General features: G+C 34.6%; 1 protein-coding gene across 2 annotated transcripts in view; it reads right to left on the bottom strand.

Annotated features, from left to right (window-relative positions):
• LOC144977271 (vam6/Vps39-like protein) overlaps nt 1–23,198 on the bottom strand; it is a 60,236-nt gene that overhangs the window by 18,884 nt on the left and 18,154 nt on the right. For both annotated transcript variants that reach the window (XM_078922308.1, XM_078922317.1), the window contains 12 exons: nt 22,866–23,008; nt 22,236–22,370; nt 21,323–21,464; nt 19,508–19,594; nt 18,854–18,927; nt 17,110–17,208; nt 16,038–16,155; nt 15,025–15,153; nt 14,589–14,691; nt 14,339–14,384; nt 11,943–12,074; nt 10,510–10,644 (listed from right to left, as the gene is read on the bottom strand). In XM_078922308.1, the coding sequence (XP_078778434.1) occupies nt 10,510–10,644; nt 11,943–12,074; nt 14,339–14,384; nt 14,589–14,691; nt 15,025–15,153; nt 16,038–16,155; nt 17,110–17,208; nt 18,854–18,927; nt 19,508–19,594; nt 21,323–21,464; nt 22,236–22,370; nt 22,866–23,008 (1,343 nt within the window). The remainder of the gene's footprint in view (nt 1–10,509; nt 10,645–11,942; nt 12,075–14,338; nt 14,385–14,588; nt 14,692–15,024; nt 15,154–16,037; nt 16,156–17,109; nt 17,209–18,853; nt 18,928–19,507; nt 19,595–21,322; nt 21,465–22,235; nt 22,371–22,865; nt 23,009–23,198) is intronic.

Raw genomic sequence — 23,198 nt, 5'->3', positions numbered from 1 at the left:
GATAACTGTCATCCATCCGGCCAATGACTACGCTTAATATTGCTTGTGACATAATGAGACACAGTACCGCTGATCCACCGAACTACAAAACTAAAAACCGAAAATCATTGGAAAGACACTCAGTCTCGCCGTTAAAGGGTTAATGCGGTTGACGGTGAAAATCAATCCTGGTTTAAAGGGAGACTGGAGTGCTTATCAACATTGGACGCTTTAGATTCGGTCTATGATATTTGGAAAGAAAATTATCTTTGTCAGCGAATCGTCCTTTGAAGTATCTATAATTTGTACTTTCGAGATAACGGGTCTCTTGATGTCAATATAGTCAAATTTATATGCAAAGATATATAAAAAGAAAAACAAAACAAAACAAAAACAAATACGAATGGAAAAAAAAGGAAAACACCAAAAAAAAAAAAAAAAAAAAAAAATTAAACAAACAAAAAAACATGTAAATATGACTGGAAAATAAGACATTATGATCTAAGTCTGTCGTTGCTGCCGTCGTCATCGTTGTTACCATCATCATCATCATTATTATCCTCCTCCTCCTCCGCGACTTGCCTTTTTAATAATCATAATTTCACTCCGTAAGCGCTTTAAAAAATATATTTTTTCTTCTTTTTTTTTAGAGCATGAAGGACTCCAGTGTTGTTGTTGTTTGTTTTTTTTTGTTTGTTTTTTTAACCTTACAAATTGTCCAAATGGAGGGGGGGGGGGAGTGAAATTTTTCACATGAGCTCAAATTCACCTCGATGTCAAGTCAGTAAAAAATACAATATTAAACAAATTACAAAACTATTTAAGCAACCAAACTCTCCTTTTCAACAAGATTTATTGAATCAGAAAAGTCCATGCAGCTCTCTAGCTGGAGCCAAAAATTCGTAATTTTAAGGGTTTTTCGTAGTACTATGCAGGTCTGCTGTAGTATACTTTAATAATGTGATATACTACTAGTTGAGGCCAGTAACCAAGATAAACCCTATAGTATACTTTAATAATGTGATATACTACTAGTTGAGGCCAGTAACCAAGATAAAACCCTATAGTATACTTTAATAATGTGATATACTACTAGTTGAGGCCAGTAACCAAGATAAAACCCTATAGTATACTTTAATAATGTGATATACTACAAGTTGAGACCAGTAACCAAGATAAAACTAAGTACAAAAATAGTTATACGATTAGATAACAGGTCAACATCCGTAGAAGTATTTGTATTGTTCTATCATTGTCGTCGAATCAAAGGACTGGAAACGACGCTGTTACGCTATGATGGTCTGTTTTATTTTTAATCGGAAAGAATTCGGGTAGATGGAATTCCAAAAGGATGACGAGTCTCTCTCTCTCTCTCTCTCTCTCTCTCTCTCTCTCTCTCTCTCTCTCTCTCTTTTTTTTTTTTTAAATAAATTTTTTATCTATCTATCTAACTATCCATCTATTTTCGCCCTCCCTTTCTACCTATCTATCTATCTTTCTAGCTATCTACTATCTATCCATCTATGTATGTATCTATCTATATGTCAGCTATGTGATCTTGTGGTATGACACTCGCTTTCGGATCGGAAGGTCCTGGGTTCGTGCCTCGCTCGGTGTGTAGTCGAATCCTCGGAAAAGTCTCTTTACTCACATTTTCTCACCGTACTCAGGTGTAAAATGAATACATGGCCTTTTACAGCGTTTTCTCTGTCCGAAAAATTGTAATATCCTCTAACAGACGTCATGTCAAGTCATACATTTCAAGTGTTGCTGTTGGCCAGGGACCCCTTGTAACCCACTTTGAGCATTTTTAGTGAATATTGGGCTATATAAGCTCAAACTCAAGTTATTATCTATCTATCTATCTATCGGTCAAATGGACGGACGGACAGATGGATGGTTAAATAGATGTCATAATGAATACAAATTAATATAATAGAATGTATTAGAGGAGGATGGGTCAAGAATCCATGATATTTGTCAAGGACTCGTCATAATGGAAATATTTGACAAATATTATCAATAACCAATTGACATCATCGAATGTTCACGTGAGCACAATGTGATTATTATTATTATTATTATTATTATTATTATTATTATTATTATTATTATTATTATTATTATTATTATTATTATTATTATTATATTATATATTATTATTATTATTATTATTATTATTATTATTATTATTATTATATTATTATTATTATTATTATTATTATTATTATAATAGAAAGCTGATGGCCCTTTCATAAGCCAAGACATAAGGGCCAGAGCGAAGAAGAAGAAGAAGAAGAAGAAGAAGAAGAAGAAGAAGAAGAAGAAGAAGAAGAAGAAGAAGAAGAAGAAGAAGAAGAAAGGAGGAGGGGGGAGAACATGAGTAAGAGAAGAAAGATGATGATGGAAGAAGAAGAGGACGAGAAAGAGAAGGCGGTGGTGGTGGAAGAGTATGAGGGGGAGATTCTAGACAAATTCAATACATGTCCATGATGTTCATGAATCATAAATCTGAACCAGTTCCTTTAAAATCTGATAATACACCAGGCGTCATTAATATCATAAAAAGACACGTGGGCTTTCATAATAGCGTGATATTGATTATTTAGCCCATTGCGTGTCATGCTTATGGGGAATCCATCTACAAAATTTATGATTTTGTGATACAATATAGATATTATATCCAAATCGATTTCACAAAGTTATGCCAATAGATTTAACGCTGTATCGTATCTGAAAGTCCAAGACTTTGTTATACGTAAGGTCACTACTAATACTACATTATAAATATTATAAGTATATTATGGCCTATAATAAATTCATATTACTAATAACATATTAGACTATGAGATAGAGCTGTCGAACATGATTCAAACCTAAAATCTTCCTGTCTAAAGGCCAGTTACGTAGTACCATGCCATCGCCTCGCTCTACGTCTATACATAAATCTTATACAGTGGAATCCGCATTAAGTCAACACCTCTTGTTGGTCCATCCTTTTCTATTCTTTATCTAAGTGTTTTCCATTGATAACTGATGAAGTCAACATTGCATCTTCTTCTTCTTCAAGTACCAAGTCTGTGTCAGACACCGGTGATCATGGTACGCCATTCATCTCTCTGATCAGATAACGTTAAAAAACTAATGTATTACTCTTCTCTTTCTTTGTTACCCAGCTGTTCAAACTATTCAAATATGTTTTTCTCGGTCTACCTTTACTCTTTTTACCTTCTATCTTTCCTACATTGTATAAATTAAACCAATCTCTATAATGGTCCAGCGGTGCTGGTTTTATCAGGATTCCACTGTATATCACAAATCTGGACAGGTTAGCAAATTTCTCAGCTCACGTCTTTAATGTGAAATTTTGAAATGTTTTTCTTTTCATAATATACGAATTCATTCACCATCAATTGATTGCCATGACGAGACTCGGCTAAAGTATAGAGATGAAAATTGAAGTCTCAGGTTTGAAAGTTTTTAAAAATATGAGGGTGATTTTAATCGATCGATATTTGAAGGACGTTTTCTGGCCAAAAGTTTAAACTGTTTTCTTTCTTTCTTCAGAGTACGGCAGTATAATAGCGTCTTGCACAAAGCCATAGCCAAAGGCAAGAGCTGATTTTCTTAAAACAAATAAAGAGATTATTTATTTTTCTTACGAGTCATCTCTATGATGGATTTACAATGCTATATTCCTGAAAGGCTGGGAACTGGATGCATTTGATCTCCCTCTCTCTCTCTCTCTCTCTCCCTATCTCTCTCTCTGCCCACACACATACACACACGCACACATACACACACACTATATATATATATATATATATATATATATATATATGTGTGTGTGTGTGCGTGTGTGGTATATGTATGTATGTGTGTGTGTGTGTGTGTGAGAGAGAGAGAGAGAGAGAGAGAGAGAGAGAGAGAGAGAGAGAGAGAGAGAGAGAGAGAGAGAGAGAGAGAGTCAGTACTACTGCGCGCGTGTTTGTGTATGTATATATTGCACGCCACATCATTATTGATCTCGAAGGTGAGATTATTTTGTTTGTTTTGTTATATATATATATTTTCTGTTATAGATGGACCTCGGTCAACTCAAGACAACCGGAGTTTGTATTAAAGATTATATGATAATCCAAGTATAAAATCAACTCTACCCTTTTTGTGAGGCTATGTGGTCTTGTGGTGTGAAACTCGCTTTCGGATCGGAAAGTCCTGGGTTCCAGCCTCACTCGGCGCACAGTTTAGTCCTTGGAAAAGGCTCTTTACTCACATTTTCTCACCGTACTCAGGTGTAAAATGAGTACTTGACCGTTAACAGCATTGTCTCTGTCTGAAAAAATTGTAATATCGCCTAACAGGCGTCATGTCTCGTTCTACATGTTACATGTTGCTGTTGGTCAGGGACCCCCTTGTAAAGCGTGTTGAGCATGTTTAGTGGATATTGCACTTTTTTAAGCTAAAGTGTTTTTTTTTTCATCCCTTCTCTTTGTTTCACAATCTATTGAGTACCTGACTGTGCTATCCGACAGGCTTTTCCTCTTTTGGATTTTAAAAAAAATCATGAACGTTTCACCCAGATAAGTTGTTACTTAGCCTAAGGCCCAGAAGAGTTGTAGTTCGACATCTATAGCGTTAGAGGACAGTAATCAATGCTTGCAACAATATGGATAGGGCGCAAGTCTATCGACCAAGCTGGTCTTCTCCTGCTATAAAGATAAGAGAGATACAGCGCAAAGGACTGGGTAAGGAGTAACAAAAACCGAACAAAAAACAAAAACAAAAGAAAGGTATAATTTCTTCAATTACTATTACAAACATTTGAAACATCTCACTGATAGAATTAACTTTATCTTTAAGTTTAAGCTTTTTATATAAACGCGTTAACTGCGTAGGTCTGAGATATTTTTTTTTTCTCTAAAATACGCAAGTTAAGGCACAACGTTCTGCGGTATTGTCATCAATTTGATCGCTGGCCAAACTCAACATTGCTTAACATTGTTAAAAATTATTCATCAACCTCAATGCCTCGATTAAAGCCCCCCCCCCCCCAAAAAAAAAAAAAAAAAAAAAAAAAAAACAAAAAAAAAAATAAAAAACAAAAAAAAAAAAAAAAACAACTAAAAAAAAAAACACAAAAAAAAAAAAACAAAGAATGCTGTTCGATGCTGTTACTTGACCTATTTTGAGACTAGTGTAGGCAGGCAGTGATCGACCGACCAACTGTCTAGACAGGACCGGTTACGGCGTGTTATCAACGTTTGGTTATCATCATCCAAGTGAAGGAGAGAGCAGCAGTGGTTTCCATCAAGACGGTGTATCATTAAAATTTCCCAGGCAGAAAAAAAGAGTTACACGTCCGATAAAAAGCAGGCTGATTGATAACAAATAAATTTAATCTGTACCGTTAAGCCGTTGAAGACATGAACTCGTGCAGTGTCGGAAAGGGACCAAGATCGACCCTGGGTGCAGTCGAGATTTTTTCTGACCCCCTTGTCTACCCAGCAGTGAATGGGTAGCTGGGTCTGTAAGAGCTGGTGGAAAGTACTTTGCGATAGAATAACGTCCAAAGAATAGTGAGCAATTGCTATTGTCCATTTCACGCTATAGAAACTGGGATAAACACCAGCACAATGGGTCTAAAGAACTACTAAAAGAATTGTTTACATTGCTTTAGAAAGGGCGCTTGTTTGCCGCAAAGTACAATCCACTCATCGGATCTCACAGACATAGCTATCCAATCAAAGTTGGGTCACATAAAAATATCGGCTCAACCCGAGACCGAAACCAGTCTCTTCGCTTGTTATGCGAGAGAGTGGTGAGAGACTTTCAGGACGACTTTCAAGAATTTATGATTTTACAGTATCTTCTTAATATTTCATTTATCAACATAAAAAAAAAATAATAATAAAAAAATAGATAATCAAATGATCATCAAAGCCTTAGATAGATCTTGCACTGGCAGCTAATTATAAAATATTGTTTGGGTATTTTGTTTTGTTGCATATCACAAGTAGCCTGATTCGTATTGATTTTTGAAACGCGAAATTAACACTGACAATTGATTTCGAGCGAACATAATATCTTAATCTTGATTACCCTTCTATGATGCTGCCCCATGTCCCACCCATCCAAAGGTTGTTCTAAAACTGCCAGGATGTGAGGAAGGGGGGACGGGGGTGAATTCGAAGCAATTCATAGATTTTTGATCGACGTGTACATATTTACAGGTCTGATAACCCACAATGTTATGGCTCGTCGTTGTAATGGAAATACCCCCAAACCAACGCAAAATATTGTCCATTATAACAATGTTAAATCAAGCCCACAACTGCGTTCTGTTACCACTGGTAATATGTGCACGTCGATTTTGATTAATGATTCTCAATGACTAAAAAAAAATCTGAAAATGTAACTATCCTATGTCATCTCCCTCATGCATTTTATCTATTGAAATGAAAGCATGTATCTTATCGATTTATCTTTGGTGTGATTAAAATCCGCTTTGTCAGCTGTAATGTGTCGTTTTCTTTCAGGTATGCAATAACCAATAACCTCGTCCTATATAAATGACAGCAACACGCGATAGGAAATGTCAAGATGTTTCATTGTAATAAAAAGCGGGAAAAAAAGAAAAAGAAAGAAAAGAAAAGAAAAGAAAAAGTCAACACTGTCAGGTGAATCTGGACAAGAACATAGTTTAAACGTATCATCCCCCAATCATGGACTTTCTCTCTCTCTCTCTCCATAGAGTTCACAGTCAGATAGTAAAGATCTATTATCGACACACACACACACTCTGCTCTCTCTCTCTCTCTCTCTCTCTCTCTCTCTCTCTCTCTCTCTCTGTGTGTGTGTGTGTATGTGTGTGTGTGTGTGTGTGAAACACCGTGTTGCGTTGTTCTCTCTGCCCTTTTGATTCTCCCCCTGGTATAGATAAAAACATTACAAACCACATCAATTCTTAATCGTTTAAAATAATTTATTCCATTTATCTAACAGCGTCTCGCACAATTTATTATTGTTGGCTGTTTAATCATGTGTAACAAGTCGAAGAATAAGAGGAATTAAGACGGTATAAAAGAATCATTTCATCCAAAAGAAACAAGATGGTGCATAGAATCAAATGTGTGTCGTCTCAATTCCAAGCCCTTAAACTGATGTAGGAACCAAAGCAAAATCATTCATAATATTCAATATTATCTCTTACCTGATTCTATGCTGAGGGATAATGATTTAAAATAAATAGATGTCCTACAACAGTCATACTGAGGATTGCCTTTTTTCTCCTTTTAAAAAAAAGTACAGCTTTACTTAAAATAAACAATTACAGTGTAATGTAATACCCTTTAAAAATAATCTACACAAACTTTATAGAGTGCTATATCCACCACAGTATTGGTCATAAAGAGATCTGATAAACAATACAATGTGTGAACCATCGTCTCAAAACGGTATAATATCCAGGTAAACCAGATATCAAAAAGGGGTTTTAATGTTAAAATGACCAGAAATGTCAAATTTAATTCCTTGTCTCTTTTTAAAAAAAAAATATATATATTCAATCTTCCCGAAGAAAAATAAAAACTTTATGAAAGTCATATTTGACTATAATGTCCAGTATCTCACTCCCACCGACATGATACTGTTTTGAGGTGCTATGGCATATATGATCTATTGGCAGTCTAAAAGTAGTCCTTCAGGGCCATTTAGGCCCATGGAGCCTGAGTTTATCCCAGTTTCTATAGCGTAAAATGAACAATAGCAACTGTTTGCTATCCTTTGGGCAGGATGCTGGTCTGTCATAAAGTACTTTCCACCAGATCGAAGACCCAGCTACCCAATCACTGCTGAGTGGACAGGGGGAGGGGGTGCCAGAAAAAAATAATCTTGACTGCACCCTAGATTGATCTCATTCTCTTTGCATGTGTTAACGAGAGCTCTACCAACTGAACTATCAGGACTCCCTTTGACTTAAAGTGCTGATAAAAATGTTTGGATTTATGAACCTCACTATGAAATTTATTGATAAGGTATTTTTAACACATTTATTTATTCAATCAATCCCATATAACTTGTAGTGGTTCTGTCTTAGATATCTATAAGTTAAGTTTTCAGAAGTTTAACAGTGCTTGAACCACGTTTTGGTCATTTCAGGCATACACCACAAAGGAAAGATTGATTTAAAGTTCAATGACTTTAATACTCTTAGGTAACAAACGCTGAAGGAGATCCAAGTCGCAAACTACCTCTATCCAAAGCCTTTGGTAGCCCATAGTTGGCTATGTGGTCTGGTGGTATGACAATTGCTTTCGGATCGGAAGGCCCTGGGTTCGAGCCTCCCTTGGCTCATAGTTGAGTCCTTGGAAAAGACTCTTTACTCACAATTCTCTCACTGTACTCAGGTGTAAAATGAGTACCTGGACGTTAACAGCGTTGTCTCTGTCAGAAAAAAAATTATAATATCACCTAACAGGCGTCATGTCTCGTTCTACATGTTAAGTGTTGCTGTTGGCTAGGGACCCTTTGTAAAGAGCTTTGAGCATGTTTAGTGGATATTGCACTATATAAAAAAGCTCAAGCTCATAGACCAAGACCTGTCTACTTGAAAAATTAAAAATTAATCTTTTTTTTTTTTTAATAGATAAAAATTGAAGTCGCTATAATCAACTTTAAAAATGAGCTATTTACCAGCACAAGGATTAAATAACACCTCTAAATCTTTAAAATTATGTAGTCTAGCATCAACTTTTGGGGGTCCCTGATAGCTAAGTTGGTAGAACACTCGCTTCACACGGGACCCCCATCACTATTAAAAGGATACACTCAAATGGTTACTAACTCACTCAGAGGTGTAAAAAAAAGATCATTCTCACTAAAAGCATATATACAAACACACACACACACACACACTCACAGACACACACACACACACACAAATGAGCTCACACCCGACTTCTTTCCACAAAATAATAAATAAATTAAATTTTAAAAAGTATTATTATAGCAAAAGCATGTGAAAGATTAAGTTATCTCATTCAAGGCCAAGAACAGAAAGACACTAAACAAGAACATCAGATAGAGGAAAAATTTGTGAAGAAATATCCTTGACAGTGAATGAAAACCTTACTTTGGCGTAATTGACGCCTTCTTTGATGCAGCCAAGCAAAATTAAACCCAAATTAATTGACAATATGAGGGGTGAGGGGGGAGGGTTTACATTAAAATTTTAAAATTTTAAATGGAAAAAAGACGAAGTTTTACCCGTTAATTTCTGAAGAAGATAAATAGATTTCATGGCTATGTAAGGATCAGATTGTCGTTTATTAAAAATTTTATTTTTGTTTATTTATTTTGTTTTTGCTTGTAATGTTTTTTTGTTTTTTTTTTCACGACAGATAGAATTACTTCATGATAGATAGAATTAGTTGGCTACATCCCTTCTTCAACTCCAACCAAAAGATAATTTCATAGCCAATAATATGAAACCCTATATTACATGACCTAAAAAGGACTTTATCTGGTGTAATGCATTGGAGTCAGAGACAAACTTCTTTAGTATCCCAATAAGAATTAATTTGACCAATGTGAGGTACTCCATCCGGGTATTTACTACAGCGCAACATTCTGAGTTAATTTCTTAATTACAATTGCTAGATATTTGTTTCTATTGTAACATGCAGATGTTTGTGAATGAATCAAAGTGCTGAATTAGATGGCCTATATTGTATGAACATTTGAGTAAAATTATGTTGATCTGTTATTTACTCAGTGTAAAATAGAACTTTAGTTTTTATATTGAGCAATATCCACTAAACATGCTCAAAGCGTTTTACAAGGGGTCCCTGGCCAACAGCATCACGTGTAGGACGCCTGTTAGACGATATTACAATATTTTTTGGGCAAAAACAACGCCGTTAATGGCCAGGTACTCATTTTACACCTGAGTATGGTGACAGAATGTGAGTAAAGAGCCTTTTCCAAGGACTCAACAATGCGCCCAGCGAGGTTTGAACCCAGGACCTTCTGAAAGCGAGTGTCATACGACAAGGCCACATAGCGGGTTATTTGGGTACAGTGGTAGTATTGGTAGTAGTAGTAGTAGTAATAGTAGTAGTAGTAGTAATAGTAGTGGTAGTAGTAGTAGTAGAATAGTAGTAGTAGTAGTAGTAGTAGTAGTAGTAGTAGTAGTAGTAGTAGTAGTAGTAGTAGTTATAGTAGTAGTAGCAGTAGTAGTAGAAGCAGTAGCATTTATAATTGCAGTCGCATTTGTTATAGTTTGTGCAATAGCAGCAGCAGTAGTTTTTAGTAGTAGGAGTGACAGTTGAAGATATTGTATAAATCGACAATTAATGAGGTTCAAATTTTCAAAGGACCATAATGGTCATATGAATGGAAAATCAAACAAATTTACTTGAATTCCAATCATGGTGAATTTGAGAGAGTTAAAGAAACTTAAAATGGTAAAGAGGAGTAGTAAACACGAATAACACATCTCCAGTAATCCAAATTTTAAGCAGAACATACCTGAAGATTTTCTGAATACAACATGCTTTTGAGGACCTGGGCATTCCTGCGCTGAACTGCTTGGTTCTCCATCACATTTTCTAAGAATGTCAGAATGTCCCGAAGTTTAGTCGTTGATGGAAGAAGTTCTAAAACCTGTTGTGATTGTAAAATATGAAATTTATTAAGGTTGCATATGGCAGTCATGACGGTGCTTTCAGGCATTCTGATGTCCGAGTTAAATTTGCATTTCGGAATGTTTGTGGCAGATTCTACAGAACATAACATAATAGCAAAATAAATATTTAAATTGTTATTTCTCATGTCATATCTGTTCTTTTTCCAATGTGATACTTTTTTCTTGTTTGTATTCTTACAAGGAATCTACATCAGCAAGAAAATGTGTTTTGCTATTTTTTTATGTTGGTTACTGCATTTATTATTTCTATGTCACGGTATTGAATTACCTAAAAAAGAATGTGAAAGAAGTTCTTCAAAACTGATCTATGTCAATTCAATATTAAAACAGGGTATTTTATTTCTTTTTGTGAGTCCAGCGACCTTTGCAAAAGACTTTAATATAAACTATCAATAATAGAAAAAAAAAGAGAAGAAAATAGCAAGACAAAAAAAAAAAAAAAACCAAACCCAAATATCAGTGATGCCAATAGAAAAAAATGAAAAAGGAGGAAAATGATCGACGTCTCATCATGCCCCCCAAAGGCGGGCTCAGGCCGAAGGCAGCCTCCTACTAGGGGGGTCCGGGGACATGCACCCCCCCCCCCCCCTGAAATTTTTTTTTTTTAATGCCAAAATAAGGCTATCTGGGACTAATTCCCTTGAATTTGGGAGCATTTATTATCCATTCAAAGATCAGGTGAAGGGGTCATAAAATACGTAAAACTTTTTTTTTTTAATCTAACGTATATATTGCAGTTATATTTTTTTGTGATATCACCATCATATTGCAAAGATTACAAAGATCATATTGTGTGATGGTTAAGGTAGCAGTTGTGGTGATGGTGATGTAAGTAATAGTAGCAGAGACAGCAAACTAATCATTTAGAAGTTAAAGTATAATAATGCATCAAATTTCGTTGTTTTTTGTTGTTTTTTTTGCGAACGGAGGAAAAATGAGAGGAACCGAGGAAAAAAGGGAGGAACCTCCAAAAAGGAGGAATTCTTCGGATCCGCGGAAGGTTGGCATCACTGAAATATCTTTTTGTACTGAAAGCCATTAATCCAATGAAGCACAAGAGAACTCTCATACAAGCTTTGAATCAGACCCACTTGTAATGAAACTATAATGCTGTTACAAATCAAATCCATTCTGACAAAAATGTTGGATCAGTAGATTTCCATGATAAAAAAGGATTTATTTTGTTCACAGTCTGATGGTTAAATGAAGAAATAGCTGAAAATGTGATAAATGAAGGCACATTGAGATGACATACCTTAGCTGTATCAATTTTCATTGCATGATGTTCCAGAAGTTTAAATGCTATATCCAGTTTTGTTGCTCCAAGGTGCTTGTAGTGACTTAGACTGTCCCCCTCGAGGAACATTTTCAACATCAAATAATACACCTACGGTGGAAGTAAAGGAAAGAAGTCGCATGAAAAAATTGTATTCTTATTTAAGAAAAGCATCAATTATGTTTTAAGAGATATTAAGAAAACTCGAACAGTTACAGGTCTGCTGAAAAGGAGGCAAAAAGAAATTCTGATATGTCTGAAACTAACTTGGGCATTTATATAGAGGAATACATCCACTATACAAGCTAAAAGCACTATAAAAGGGATCCCTAGTAAACAGCAACAAGCAATAATGCAATTTGTAAATACTGTAATACTGCCTAAGAGCTTCATGCCTCAGAAATGCTTTTAACAACCAGGAGCTCATTTTACACCTGAGTAAGGTGAGAGAATGTGAGTCAAGAGCCTTTTCCAAGGACGTAACTAGTCCTTTTTTGAATTATTTCATGGAAAAATCTGAAATACTCCAAAACATAGTAAATCTTCTTTGATAATCAAGGTGTGAGCAAATACTAGGCTGTCTAAAGTTATGGACCGTAAAATTATTGAGCGAAAATTAGTGTGGTAATTTTAATAAAACAACTAAAAACGAAACAAAGAATGATTTCCAGACTTTTTTGAAATTGTTTTTGTAATTGGCTCAAAAACAACTTGAGCCAAAAATTGTTACCAAATTTACCTTTTTTTGTGTGGAAATGTTAAAATCAATTTCTCCAGAAAATTGAATTTGGCATATTCTCTGCCTAATCTTAACAGAGAATCAGAGGTATGATCTGAGGTAAAGTCTTTGTGGGGGTGACAGGATAGAGCATTGTGCCAAATCTTATTTTCCTCTTTGAGAAAGATTATCAACTCATGTTTTTCTCAAATGCACAATGGACGATTCTTGATTAAATACTGTATTTATTTCTAAAAATATTTATTTCTTTTCTTTCGTTTGTTTTTAAGGGCTTTCGGTGCTTGTGACACATTTAGGTCATTTCAGCACCAATAAAAAGGAAGAAAATGAGATAGTAAAAATTATAGATTTGCAATTGAAGCACACCACAAAAAGTCAGACAAAGAGGAATAGTTCAAAATAGGAACAGATGTAAATTCCAAGAATATACAATCAATATACTTAGTCTGAGATCACCTAGAAGTAACAATCACAGGATCCTATCAAGAGGAATACACTCAAGTGTTTAGATACCATCATAAAAAAAAAACAAATTAAAAAAAAAACAAAAACCAAAAAAAACCCAACAAAACAATGCATAATAGAGAGATGATTTAAAAGGAAAAAAAAAATCACCTCCCAAAACAAACACTATACATTTGACTATTTCTCTCTTAGCCAAGGACTCCAGAAAGAGCCCAGATAAAACCCAAGTAACCCCATTCCAAGACAAAGACTGAAAGCAACTCAGAAAACAGATACAGGGGGATAGAAGACAAAGCAAGTGACCTCCTGCCCATCATGGGAGGCTGAAAACCCCACCCAGGAAAAATTACAAAAATCTCTACTTGGAATACCAGATCAACTCATCTCACAATATTGCTCAAAGGTAAGGTGTTTTTTTTTTCTTTTTTGTTTTGAAACAAATCAGATGTAAAATGTTCAATACATACATTCTACTCTTACGCAAATGATTCAAACATGATAATATGGTAAACTCTTTGTACCCCTCTCCATTCCACAAACAGAATATTTTTTATCAAAATAAGGAGAAGAGGTGACAGTATACCAAGGGAGATAATCAGTCAGACATGCCAGGTATTTTTTTTTTAGTGAAAAGTGTAACTTTGAAGAGCAGTTGCATTATCCACTGAGCCATTCAGCCACATAAAAAATGTCTATCAAACATGTGTACCATGTCTTGTGTCGTACAGAGAAGACCGTATAGCTTAACTTCTCGCTCAATGTAAAAGTCTGTGGGGTTTGTCAGCCAGCCTTGTTTGTGATGCCCTAAGTAGTTGAGAGAAGAAAGTCCACACTATAGGTACTGAGTTTGATAGCCATATTTTTGTGTGGATGGATGGCGCAGTGGCTAGTGTGACTGCTCGCTGATCTCTCTCTCTCTCTCTCAGCCAGGCTGAGGGTGTCATGTCAATTGGATCCTAAGGTTGGCACTGACCCCATGACTATTCTCTGTTTTCATCTGGCACTTCTCCATACCCTACCTTATATTTATCATCATTATTGATACACAAGTGCCCGCTCAACATTTTTCTGAACATTCCCCTTATCTGGCATTGCTCTATATCATCCATTTCCATGACACCACTGTTTCTTCGAAACATGTGATAAAACCAAATAAAATATGTGCACTTACATCTTTATTTCCTTCTTTGTCTTTGACATAGTTTTTGTTACAATATCTGTTGAAAACAAATGATAATGATGATAAAAGTAATAATGATATAAAAATGATGATAATGAAGATGAATGAGCAAAATGACAACTTTAGAAAATGGCACTAAAATAAAATTACAGGGAAAAAAGAGAGAGAATAAAATATAAAATATGATATAAGCAAGCAACAATTAAAGATTAGTCATAACTATTATTAAATAATGACTTACTCTTCAGCAAGCTGGTAATCTTTCAATGTATTTATATAAATACTCAAAGCCTGTTCATGGCGACCCAGGCGACCTAGTAAAATTGCACGTTCTTCAAAGAAGCCTGGATGTAGAATAAAATAAAATTAAAAAAAAATAATCTGTTGTTTACTCAAATTACCATATTTAAAAAATAACACAGTGGCTTTGAGAGAAAAGACTGTCTAAAAATGTGACAGTTTACAAGTTTGAAATAAAGAAGGCAAGATACATAGGATTCGAGATTTGTCTGAGACACTTCATCTGTCATTAATTTACTTTGTCCTGATTAATTGTTAATTAGAGTTAAAAAGAATCAGAATGTTTAGGCAACTTTATCTTTTATTTTAAATGATATATAATAAACACATAAGTTTCTATGAAAGAAATCGAGGGGCAAATAATCTAAGAAACATACCATCTGTTGGAAATCGGGTAAGAAGTCTTTCAGGAACATAGTGTTGGGAGTTATGGAGAAAATCTATTAATTTCCTTCTCATTTCCCCCAGTTCTCCTGGTTCCTCACTAGCCTTGTTAAGTAAATCTCCTGGATAAGTGAAAAAAAAGAAGAAGAAATTTATCTATAACAGATCAAGGACCTGTTTTTCCCTATAGGTACAATTCAATATGATAGACCACAGTTGATGATAAACATTACGTTGTTTTATTCTTAATGATTTTATATTTTTAAAATTTGCCATATTCTCTTCTTCTTTTTTGTTGGGTTCTTTTACAAAACATTTATTTAGTTTTTATTTTGTTGGTGCATATTAATATCATCATAATTTTTTTTATTCATATCTTTTAATACCCTATCACCATCAAATAGAAGTGAAACAATAACAGTTCTAAGTTCGTTTGAGATCACCTAAAAGTCTCATCCAGACACAAGCACAGGTCCCCACTAAGAGAAATACACTCAAATGTTTACAAATTATATATACAGTTCATAACAAAGAGATGATTTACAAGGAAAAAAATATCATCTCCCAAAACTAACTATACATTTGACTGTTTCCCTCTCAGCCAGGACATCCGACCAGGACCAGGACAAAACCAAGTAATCTCGTTCCAAGACAAAGACAGAAAGCCAATGGAAAACAGATATAGGGGGATAGAAGAGACAATAAGTACCTCCCTGCCCACTATGGGAGGTCAGGAGCCCCATCCAGACACAATGCAGTGGAGAGTCGAACTCTGTACCTTTTGGGTACAAGGCAAAGACCAAACCTCTGTACCATGCTGACCGCTATTTGCTCGCTTTTAATGCTCCACACACAGCTTGTCATGTTTCCAATTTCATCAATTGCTAATGGTTACAATGGTTTGGCAGGTTTCAAACTTTTCAGCATGTGGACTGCTATGAACAGATAATAGGTGTAAAAATAAAATGGCATCTATCAGTACTAAAGACCAATGACAAAAGATTACCTTCAGGTAGTGAGTTGATATACTCCTCTCTCAAAGCCTGAACCTTGGCTCTATACAAGTCGATAAGTTGATTGTGGAAAACACTATTCTTCTCATGACATTCTGTGATAATGTGTTCCTGAGTGGAAAACAAATAAACAGTCTAAATACTCCAGAGAAATGTGTTCCTTGCACAAAATGTCAAATTAAAATTTAATAAGTTAAATCAGGCCTCAAAATTGGAGTAGTTTGTTTTCCTGTCCCCTCATAAATACAAGAAAAAATTCAAGTAACATTTAATGTATTTGCAGAGGTCTGAGATGGCAATTATTCAATAGCGTATCCCCCCCCCCCCCCCCAAAAAAAAAAGAAAATATCAAAACGACGTCACCTTTTGACTTACTCCTCAATCACTCTATACATAATAACTTTTAATTATTTGAACTCATACACAAATTTATATTGATATAGTATGCACATCTTATTAGATTTTGTATTCACAGATACAGCACTTTAATATTCTTTATCTTTACAATAAAATTCACTGACTGAACACTTTTAAGATTCTCTCTGTCCAACTCTGAGAAAACACGTTCCCCCCCCCTTTTGGCTAAAAATAGCGAAATGACCCTCAACTTAAAAAAAATAATTCAAACTCTCAGTCTCAGGTTCAATACTTACTGACTAGTTGAGGGTCGTTTCAATATTTGATATTCCATGTCCGCTCATCAACCATTTAAGCAAAATTACAAAAGACACATCCCCTTCCTGCCCCCTATGTCAACACCCCAATGAAACAGTAACACACCACTTGCTTGAATGTCAACCTCTTGAAGACATGAGATGCACATTCCTCCCACCAAATCCAAGCATCAGTAACACACTTTATAGTCACCTGGAACAACTACAAAAGACGTCTAACTTCTACGTCATGGCACAAGACCGAAGGGCTAGAGCTCAGGTGGTCGCTGGTTCGGATAAGTAAGTAAGTAAGATATTCCATGTATAAGCCTTCTTATCAAAATGAAAAAAAAAATGTTTTGTCAGTGAAAGGCAGTCTTGACAAATGAAAATCAAATAGAAAGTATATTACAAGATAAGGCATGGCAAGATCTGGACAGGTTGCCTCTAAATATTCCAACACTTTGTCTCTTGGAAGACTCTCAAACTCTGGAAGATCCTCTGTAAATATCTGGAAATAAAATAATAATAATAATAATAATAATACATCGCAATTGTTGAGCGCTCTACCATATCACAAAGAAGTGCTCAGAGTGCTTTACGGGAACATTAACACATTTATTTTTTTTTAAAAAACATAAAAAGAACAAAATTTTAGGATGAATAATGATTGTTTGTTACGCACTCCCTTTGTTTCTCTTCCGGCCCTGTCATCTGAGACTAACGGAATATATAATGATTGAAAGAGATTTTCAGATTTGTAAAGTCAAGAGAGAGACAGAGAGAGAGAGAGAGAGAGAGAAAGAGAGTGAGAGAGAGAGAGAGAGAGAGAGAGAGAGACAGAGAGAGAGAGAGAGAGAGAGAGTGTGAGAGAGACAGAGAAAGAGAAGAAAGAAAAATATACATGAGTAGAAAAATGTGGTCTACTTGACGTTTAGTGTTTAAAAAAGTTACAAAAGAGAGCGATGGTAGGTCGCCCAAATCCACATGCTTCAGAGTGTGTCACATAAAACCTTTTTGCGTGTTTACATAACTCTCTTTTTCATAATCAGAAGATCTTGAACTTTACATCAAAATCGACATTCATACCAGTCATTTTGAACTGTACTTTGAAATATTGTCATAAATGCAGCTAATTGCTCGTATAGGAATTTGGTTCCTTTTCCAACTTGAAACCAAGTTGTCTACCTCGATTTGTCACACAAGCTTTTAATTTGCACCACTATAATAATTGATTCTTAAAAATATATTCCTCAATCACTCCTGTACAAGTTTGATTTTAATGATAAGCAGAAATTTGTCATTTATATAAGTGTTTTGTCAGTAAAATAAATATAAAAAGCTTTTTAAGCGTAATTATCGCTCTTGTAAGGATTTGGGGCATGCCGCTTTACCCTGTGCCTCAAAACCGTACATGCCTCGTCCCAAATTCGAACTGTTAATCCAAGTATCCAAAATATCACATTAATTTCAAAATGTCAGCATTCTTACAGCGCATATCCACTAATTGTGATTCTAAAATCAACAAGGTGTTCGAAACCAATAGTTTTACCATTTCAATACGTGTCAATAACCATTACTATCATGTCTTTTGTGTTATATTAATCTGTCTGTCATTTGATAAAGGGGAAACCTGAAATGTCCACACCATTCATCTTTTTACATAAACTGAAGCTGAAATTCTACCACAACATTGTCATATTTAAACTTTTAAAAAAATAATATTAGGCTGTATGATACTGTATGACAATAAAGTTAATGCTGTAGGGGTTTGGGGCAAGCCGTGTATGGGTTTGGGTCATGGGCGTACTTATTTGGGGCCAGTGGGTTTGGTAATGTATTTTCGTTTTTTTTAGCTAGGTTAACCGATAATAACTCACATGCATTTATATCAAACCAATCAAAAGACGTCAAATAATTCAGTTTCTCAAATAGTGGAGAGTTTAGTTGAACCAATCTGCAGTTAGAGCTATTAGAATTTGAGGTATAGATAAAGCATACAGATTTGGGGCGACCTACCCTTATAACCTTGCATTGTAGATACAAAAAAAAAAAAGGAAGAGAGAAAGAAAAAAAGATAAATAATGGGATTAGAATATCATAGCATTTACCAGATTAATTGATGAAAACAATATTTTGAAAGAATTCAGTCTTACCTTTAATCCGTCTTTTGGAAATTGTTTCAGCACCCATTCTGCATATTTGAATATCAAATCACGATCTTCATTTCCTGAAATACACAAAAATACATATTTACATTATTTTTTTTATCCTCCAAAAAACTATCATTTTCAAACAAATATTTAAAATGGTAAATTAAGTATTATTGTCAATAAATGATCAAAATATTTAAGACTGAATCAATCAATTATCAAAATTGTGACTGGGATCATTTACTTTGACTCAAAGTTTATTTTTCAGTTCTTTATCAAGCATGTTGTCAATACGTGTTTAACTGTTAAAAGAGGCTGAATTAAATAAATTTATAAAATATACACAGTTATATAAAGCATTTTACACAATTTTAACCTGACCAATATGCTTTCCAATGCTTTATTCCTTCATCCAATACGCAATATGGATCATTTCATGTGACAAAAGTCAACCATAAGGGAACCATTTTTTCCATTCTTACAACAATCATCAAATCTTAAAGTTAACGAAACATCTTTACCCTGCATAAAGTGAGGTCCTAAGTACCTTTACTTTGGGCCAACCTCATATGCTGTTCAAGCACCAAGAAGATATACCTGTGTAAGTATGCATTTACCAAAGACAAAATGACAGACAGCAACATAACATTTACCTACCTAAATGCTGCAGATATTCTACAGTCCTTTCATGACCTTTGAGTGGGGAGTCAGGACGTGCAGCTTGTTTCATCAGACAGGACAAGGCTTGAAAAAAAAAGGACAGGAAAAAAAATAAAGAAAAGAAAAAGATACCCTTAAGTTTTGGTATTTAACAACATTAAAACTCTAAAAAATGTTCTTTATTGATAAAAGTAATTAATAAAACAAACAGGTCTGGCATCAAATAAGACAATGGGGAAGCGTTCTCATCTTGTTCTTTTTTTTGGGGGGGGGGGGGGGGGGTGCACATTCTGGTAAAAACCACAAGAGAATGGTGGCACATATCTAATTACCATCTGTAATCCAGTGCGTTAAACGGAATTAACCCCCTAGTGTTTCAGATTATTTTTGGTGGAGTCGATAATGAGTTCCCTATATGGCCATGTCATTCATGTACACATCCTTTGATGATATAAGCCTACCCTTTGATGTCTGCAGTCGCATTTTCATTTTCTGCAGTCACTCATGGCTAAACTCCTCCCAGAAACGATTTCGCAGGTCACCATATTTCGAACTTCTGTCTTAGTGAGTTGTTAAGGTTTTTGATCGAAGAACGATTGGCTATTGAGAATCTTGTCCATTCAACGATTGGTCGTTCTGACAGCTCACATGTCAACAGCTGTCAACTATACCTTGAGTCATCGCTGAAGTTTTAGAAGACAGTCATCGGAAAGTTGCGTCACAATTGGCACCTTGATGAATATATTATCCAGGCATGGCTGATAAAAAAGCCAAATTATGTTCTAGTTACATTTGAAACAAAGTATGTCACTGATCTCTTCTCATTGAGATATAAACAATGATATAAAAATCAAGAAAATCGGCCAATAAATAAAAAAGTTGCTAAAAAAAAAAGCTAAAATAAACAAAAGAAATTTTTTTAATCCAATTTATTCGTAAAACAGTTGGTTTTCAACTGATTTTTCTGAAATAAAGACCAATGTCCTTTTTTCAAGCTGATTTAAGCAACGTGACTTTCACATTCCTAACAATTATATTTTTTACTTTTTGATTTTAGCTATTAGACCTACTCCAAAAGGTGTTACATTTTCTTTGCATAACAATAGCATTACCACTTGACAGCTAGTAGCAACTTTGTTTCAGCCGGATAAAAAAATCGGCCCACAAATAAGGGAGTTATAAATTATATTTCTTAAAGTTTACAATAATTGTCACCAAAGTAATTTTTCATCACCAAAGTCATAATTTTTTCCAGATTTTTACCAAACAAAGTGCAAAAACAATGATTTTCACTCGCAAACAATCACAATTTCTACAACATGTTTTATTTTTTGTCTGAAAATTTATAAAAATCAAAGCTGAAAACAACCTGCGATACTGATAGGCCTGCCATTTCCTTCACAAAGATTGGATTTTACTGACTGAGGCCAGTCTTGACAACACTGCCCATGAATATTTGGCTGTTGTCGGTTTTTGTCAGGTTGAATCTTAAAGAGTTAATAAAAACCTGTAAAAGTGAATCTATAATTCAAATGTTACAAAATGAACTTTGTGTCTTTCGTAATGTAAGAAATTGAATTTATTCTGTTTAAAAATTTAGAAATTAACCCTAATTTTTATATTTGTGGCTATAAGTTCAATTTCCAGAACCTGGTTCATCCCAATATAATACCACTTTGAGACGGCAGATCACAGATTTGATAAAAAATACTAAATTATAATGTGAATCATGTGATTCATGAACCCGATTCACCCAAAAATAACACAAGAATGTGGCAGTTGGTCACAAAACACAGAATATAATATTGGTACCTTTCTGATGCAACCCTTTTTTCTCATATAAGATGATGAGTTCTGAGTACTTTTCCTTCTTTTTCAACACTCTCTCACTCTCTTCCACATGGCAACTATTGTCTTTCAATCTCAGCAAGGGAGCAACCAAGGCATCGTTAGTCTAAACAGGAATGGGTGGAATTTGAAACAATAAGTGTCACAAAAAATTATATATATTTTAATATCAAACAAAATTTTTTTTAACATGATTCAACAAAAGAAAAACCATGAAAAAGTCTGCTTCAGATTGGAATCTTTTTTCAACCATGTTGGGTAGACAATTATTACATAAAACAGTTGATGAGCAATGAAAAGTGGTGTGTTTTGGATGCAATAGTGTCTGCTGAAACCAGCTTTGATTTTTTTTTTAAGTGTCAGAACATAAGATTGACAATAATCAAAGTATTAATGGATTTTTGCATCTGTCAGGATATGCACAGGGCTGGTACTTTAACCAGTTAGAAAAGTCCCAAGTTTGAGAGATTTTGTTAAGATGAGGGTCATTTAAATCAATAGATATTTGAAGGACGAGTTTTCTGGCCAAATTTATATATACAAGATTTTCCAGAGTTTAATTAAAGGGATCTGATAGCAAAATAAAATCACTTACCAGCACCATCAAACATTTGAAACAAAATTTATGTCGTATGTGAACCAATAAAAAAGTGACTTGGTTGAAAGTTCTTTTGGCTATTTTCAACAGGTCATATTTAAACATGGACCCACCAATCATAAATGGTATTTGACTCAGGGTGGCATAGCAATTCAAGCCAATAATGGCTATTACTGGAAATTTTAACGACAAATTAATTTTTTATTAATCTATGTCCTTCATAATTTTAATATTTTTTGTTAACAATTCAAAAAAAAAAAAAAAATGAACCAACGATACCTGTAAGTAGCACTTAAGGAGGGTAGTGTCAATAATCTGACTGAGTTGTTTTCGTGACTGTATTGTCTTATTGCCTTCCATGATTGCTGTAGTCAACATCTCTTTATTCATGTCTTTCAATAAGGAATGTCGTTTCTAACAAAAAGAAATTAAAATGAAAAGTAATGCATTAGAAACCAACATTATGACAATGGGTTAGTATACTCATGTAAAACCATTGTGAAAGAGAGCTTGAAAGGAGGCAGAAAGAGAGGATGGCAAACAAAGGGCTGGATGGATAATGTAAACGGATGGACAAGGGTGGATAGCCTAACATTAATGACGGAAGCTAAGAACAGATCAAGATGGAGAGCTCTAATTGCAAAGTCATTTTTCATGTCTCGTCTACAACCACCTCAGTCAAGAGAATGAGGTGAGGTGATGTGATATGTCAATTCCAAAAGTTATGCAAATGAATTAAAACATTTAATTTAAATGGAATTACGTAAAATATATCAAATCGTAATTTAACTTCCAGCAACATTGCATACAAAATGTTTGTATCAAATCTAAATATAAGTAGTAGTGAAAACATTAAGCTAACATTTAACGTCATACATGTCAATTTTTTTTTCCTGATGGCAAACTCACCTTAGTGAGATAATCAATGAGGGCCATCAACGCCCTCTCCAAGTCACTGCCGTCAAAGTCTGGAACTTTCTCTGGGTAGTCCAGGGTGTTTCTGAAATCCGGTGGGAGGAGGTCTGGGTACAATCCTATCACATGGGATGGGTCTGAATGGAAGGAAGATTGTAAAAAAAAAACTCTTATTAGGTAAGTATGAACATTTCATATAAAGAAATTAGGTTATGATAAAAAGATGGTTTTGTGATGCTTCAACAGAAAAAGAAATCAATTTCACTTGTTTTGTAAAACATGGAATGATATTGTTTTAGTCAATATTTCTGGGTCAAATGGTGGAGA

The sequence above is a fragment of the Berghia stephanieae genome, chromosome 1 (genome assembly GCF_034508935.2).
Source record: "Berghia stephanieae isolate SIO BIC M18660-M18661 chromosome 1, UCSD_Bste_1.3, whole genome shotgun sequence".
NCBI lineage: Eukaryota > Metazoa > Mollusca > Gastropoda > Nudibranchia > Aeolidiidae > Berghia > Berghia stephanieae.
This window is presented reverse-complemented; position numbering and strand designations above follow the sequence as displayed.